Source organism: Ammodytes marinus (genome assembly GCF_949987685.1).
Source record: "Ammodytes marinus genome assembly, contig: scaffold_123, whole genome shotgun sequence".
Taxonomy (NCBI): Eukaryota; Metazoa; Chordata; class Actinopteri; order Uranoscopiformes; family Ammodytidae; genus Ammodytes; species Ammodytes marinus.
This window is the reverse complement of record NW_027648105.1, coordinates 37,501-42,500: the sequence shown is the minus strand read 5'-3', so window position 1 is coordinate 42,500 and position 5,000 is coordinate 37,501. Positions and strand designations below refer to the sequence as shown.

At 49.5% G+C, this 5,000-nt stretch overlaps 1 protein-coding gene across 2 annotated transcripts in view; it reads left to right on the top strand.

Moving 5' to 3' along the window:
- ubtfl (upstream binding transcription factor, like) overlaps positions 1-5,000 on the top strand; it is a 28,093-nt gene that overhangs the window by 5,728 nt on the left and 17,365 nt on the right. For both annotated transcript variants that reach the window (XM_080054918.1, XM_080054917.1), the window contains exons 3-6: positions 1,501-1,676; positions 2,564-2,647; positions 3,544-3,699; positions 4,109-4,173. In XM_080054918.1, the coding sequence (XP_079911044.1) occupies positions 1,501-1,676; positions 2,564-2,647; positions 3,544-3,699; positions 4,109-4,173 (481 nt within the window). The remainder of the gene's footprint in view (positions 1-1,500; positions 1,677-2,563; positions 2,648-3,543; positions 3,700-4,108; positions 4,174-5,000) is intronic.

The following is a 5,000-nucleotide window of genomic DNA, read 5'->3' as shown; positions in this document are numbered from 1 at the left end:
CCAGATGACTGGTCTAACCCTCTCTCTCCCCCCCCCCCAGATGACTGGTCTAACCATCTCTCTCCCCCCCCCCCCCAGATGACTGGTCTAACCCTCTCTCTCCCCCCCCCCCCAGATGACTGGTCTAACCCTCTCTCTCTCCCCCCCCCCCCAGATGACTGGTCTAACCATCTCTCTCTCCCCCCCCCCAGATGACTGGTCTAACTCTCTCTCCCCCCCCCCCAGATGACTGGTCTAACCCTCTCTCTCCCCCCCCCCAGATGACTGGTCTAACCCTCTCTCTCTCCCCCCCCCCCAGATGACTGGTCTAACCCTCTCTCTCCTCCCCCCCCCCAGATGACTGGTCTAACCCTCTCTCTCTCTCTCCCCCCCCCCCAGATGACTGGTCTAACCCTCTCTCTCTCCCCCCCCCCCCCAGATGACTGGTCTAACCCTCTCTCTCCTCCCCCCCCCCAGATGACTGGTCTAACCCTCTCTCTCTCTCTCCCCCCCCAGATGACTGGTCTAACCCTCTCTCTCCTCCCCCCCCCCAGATGACTGGTCTAACCCTCTCTCTCTCTCTCCCCCCCCCCCAGATGACTGGTCTAACCCTCTCTCTCTCCCCCCCCCCCCCCAGATGACTGGTCTAACCCTCTCTCTCTCCCCCCCCCCCAGATGACTGGTCTAACCCTCTCTCTGTCCCCCCCCCCCCAGATGACTGGTCTAACCCTCTCTCTCTCCCCCCCCCCCAGATGACTGGTCTAACCCTCTCTCTCTGTCCCCCCCCCCCCCAGATGACTGGTCTAACCCTCTCTCTCTGTCCCCCCCCCCCAGATGACTGGTCTAACCCTCTCTCTCTCTCCCCCCCCCCAGATGACTGGTCTAACCCTCTCTCTGTCCCCCCCCCCAGATGACTGGTCTAACCCTCTCTCTCTCCCCCCCCCCCCCAGATGACTGGTCTAACTCTCTCTCTCTCCCCCCCCCCCAGATGACTGGTCTAACCATCTCTCTCTCCCCCCCCCCCCAGATGACTGGTCTAACCCTCTCTCTCTCTGTCCCCCCCCCCCCCAGATGACTGGTCTAACCCTCTCTCTCCCCCCCCCCCAGATGACTGGTCTAACCCTCTCTCTCTCCCCCCCCCCCTCTCTGTGTGTCCCCCCCCCCAGATGACTGGTCTAACCCTCTCTCTGTCCCCCCCCCCCCAGATGACTGGTCTAACTCTCTCTGTCCCCCCCCCCCCCCAGATGACTGGTCTAACTCTCTCTCTCCCCCCCCCCAGATGACTGGTCTAACCCTCTCTCTCCTCCCCCCCCAGATGACTGGTCTAACCCTCTCTCTCTCCCCCCCCCCCCTCTGTGTGTCCCCCCCCCCCAGATGACTGGTCTAACCCTCTCTCTGTCCCCCCCCCCCCAGATGACTGGTCTAACTCTCTCTGTCCCCCCCCCCCCCAGATGACTGGTCTAACTCTCTCTCTCCCCCCCCCCAGATGACTGGTCTAACCCTCTCTCTCCCCCCCCCCAGATGACTGGTCTAAGGAGGACGTCCTCACGTTGCTGGAGAGGATCCGTTCTCTGCTGCCGGACGTGGACAGTATGAAATATAAAACCACCGAGTCGCACTTCGACTGGGACAAGATCGGCTTCGGAGCCTTCAGCGGGGACATGTGTCGCCTCAAGTGGCTCAAAGTCTCTACGGAGGTGTGTGTGTGTGTGTGTGTGTGTCTGTGTGTGACTGTGACTGTGTGTGTGTGTGTGTGTGTGTTTGTGTGTGACTGTGACTGTGTGTGTGTGTGTGTGTGTGTGTGTGTAAGTAACTGTGAGACTGTGTGTGACTGTGTGTGTGTGTGACTGTGTGTGACTGTGTGTGTGTGTGTGTGACTGTGTTTTCGCGCCCCCCCCTAAATTTAAATACTATTGAGAACCTGCTAATATTTATCTATTTATCTGTACAAAACCACTGTATGAGTTTCTGGCACGAGCATTCTGCATACAATCACCTTATTATCAAATTAGATAACACAAATTAGCTGAGATAACTTCTGCAGCAAAAACATTCAAAGTTCAGTTTATTAGCTCAATTTGTAACATTTAAACAAGACTGCTCAGTCTGTGTGAATCTCAGGACAGAGAAACAAGAGCAAATGATTCACTGAGGTTTGCATTTCATTCAAAACATTTTTAAACTGTAAACATAGTTAAGGTGGTGTTTTTTTATTATTATAGGCCAATAGGCCTTCTGTGATGTGATAACCAATAATTCATTCATGTTATTATTAGTCTACTTGCTTGATTTCTTTTTAAATAGCCTACAGAGACACTTGGAGACACGTGGACATTTATTTACTGCAAATCGCGGCCTTTCGCGCGGATATGACCATACACAAGCACACATCGCGCTTGCTAGCACTTAAAAAAAAATACAAATAAAATAAATAAATAAATTGTCAGTTGGAAATCAAGGCAGCCCGCGCCCCCCCCCCCTGACAACTCACGGCGCCCCCCAGGGGGGAGAAGCTCTGCTGGACAGTATAAACAGAGCTGTGTGTCTGTAACTCTAGTAATCATCTTTCTATGTTTGTGTTCAGGTTCGTAAATACAGAACGATGACGGAGCTGATCATAGACGCCGTGGAGTTCGTCAAGAATCCGTATAAAGGAAAGAAGCTCAAGGTGATGTAACTGTCTGTCTGTCTGTCTGTCTGTCTGTCTGTCTGTCTGTCTGTCTGTCTGTCTGTCTGTCTGTCTGTCTGTCTGTCTGTGTAAAGGAAAGAAGCTCAAGGTAATGTAACTGTCTGTCTGCCTGTCTGTCTGCCTGTCTGTCTGTCTGTCTGTCTGTCTGTCTGTCTGTCTGTCTGTATAAAGGAAAGAAGCTCAAGGTCAGGCAGAAATACGCTATATAGATCAGGAGATAGATATACTGTATATAGATCAGGAGATAGAGATACTCTATATAGATCTGAAGATAGACAGAGAAATACTATGTAATAAGTTGTTCCCTCAGCTGATGGGCGGCTAAACAAACTGCAGCTTTTGTTAAACAAAGTCAATTATTATATTATACGTATGACACTGTTTGTACTGCAGAATGTTTCCCCTCTGGGACAGATTCATCAGATCCTCCAGTTAACAGTCTAGTGTGACGTCTGAACCTCAGCAGGTTCAGGTGATACACACTGGGATGAAGCTGGGCAACAGTCTGTCTGACAGAGTAAAGGGACACAGACAGACAGACAGACAGACAGACAGACAGACAGACAGACAGACAGACAGACAGACAGACAGACAGACAGACAGACAGACAGACAGGGTTAGAGTCAAATGTCAACTAGAAGTTTTGAAAATTCATTGATAAAAATGTGTAGAACTCTGTAATGTAACAGTCTGAACTCTGAACTCTGCCCCCCGTCTAGACACATTTATATACTCTATATACTAACTGTGTGTCTGTCTGTCTGTTTGTCTGTCTCTCTCTCTCTCTGTCTGCCTGTCTCTCTCTCTCTCTCTGTCTGCCTGCCTGTCTGTCTGCCTGTCTCTCTCTCTCTGTCTCTGTCTGTCTGTCTGTCCAGACCCACCCAGAGTTCCCTAAGAAGCCCCTCACTCCGTACTTCCGCTTCTTTATGGAGAAAAGAGCGAAATACGCAAAGATCCATCCTGAGATGAGCAACCTCGACCTGACCAAGATACTGAGCAAGAAGTACAAGGAGCTGCCCGAGAAGAAGAAGGTCTGTCTGTCTGTCTGTCTGTCTGTCTGTCTGCCTGTCTGTCTGTCTGTCTGTCTGTCTGTCTGTCTGTCTGCCTGTCTGCCTGTCTGTCTGTCTGTCTGTCTGTCTGTCTGTCTGTCTCTGTGTGTCTCTGTGTGTGTGTGTGTGTTCATTCCACAGTTTTTTCCATCCTGTGTTGGTCTTCCATCTCTCTCTCAGATCAAACCTTTAGTTCATTGTTCCACTGCTTTGGTCTGTTGAGACATGACACCTTTGGTTTATGTAGCACTGAGTTAAACCTTCATATCCTTTAACACATTCAGACATATTATCTTAAATCTAAATGATTGGCCCACCACTGGTCAGCTGATTATGTTACCATGGATACTATCAATGTATTTATTCATTAATTCATTTTCTCTTCCTGCAGCAAAAGTACATCACAGAGTTCCAGAGGGAGAAGGAAGACTTTGAGAAGAACATGGCCCGCTTCAAGTAGGTTCCATTACATTAGGGTTAGAGGGTTAACCCTAACCCTTCCATTACATTAGGGTTAGGGTTAGAGGGTTAACCCTTCCATTACATTAGGGTTAGAGGGTTAACCCTTCCATTACATTAGGGTTAGGGTTAGAGGGTTAACCCTTCCATTACATTAGGGTTAGAGGGTTAACCCTTCCATTACATTAGGGTTAGGGTTAGAGGGTTAACCCTTCCATTACATTAGGGTTAGGGTTAGAGGGTTAACCCTAACCCTTCCATTACATTAGGGTTAGGGTTAGAGGGTTAACCCTTCCATCACATTAGGGTTAGGTTTAGAGGGTTAACCCTTCCATTACATTAGGGTTAGGGTTAGAGGGTTAACCCTTCCATTACATTAGGGTTAGGGTTAGAGGGTTAACCCTTCCATTACATTAGGGTTAGAGGGTTAACCCTAACCCTAACCCTTCCATTACATTAGGGTTAGGGCTAGAGGGTTAACCCTAACCGTTCCATTACATTAGGGTTAGAGGGTTAACCCTAACCCTAACCCTTCCATCACATTAGGGTTAGGGTTAGCCCTAACCCTAACCCTTCCATTACATTAGGGTTAGGGTTAGAGGGTTAGCCCTAACCCTAACCCTTCCATTACATTAGGTTTAGAGGGTTAACCCTCTAACCCTAACCCTTCCATTACATTAGGTTTAGAGGGTTAACCCTCTAACCCTAACCCTTCCATTACATTAGGGTTAGGTTTAGAGGGTTAACCCTTCCATTACATTAGGTTTAGAGGGTTAACCCTCTAACCCTAACCCTTCCATTACATTAGGTTTAGAGGGTTAACC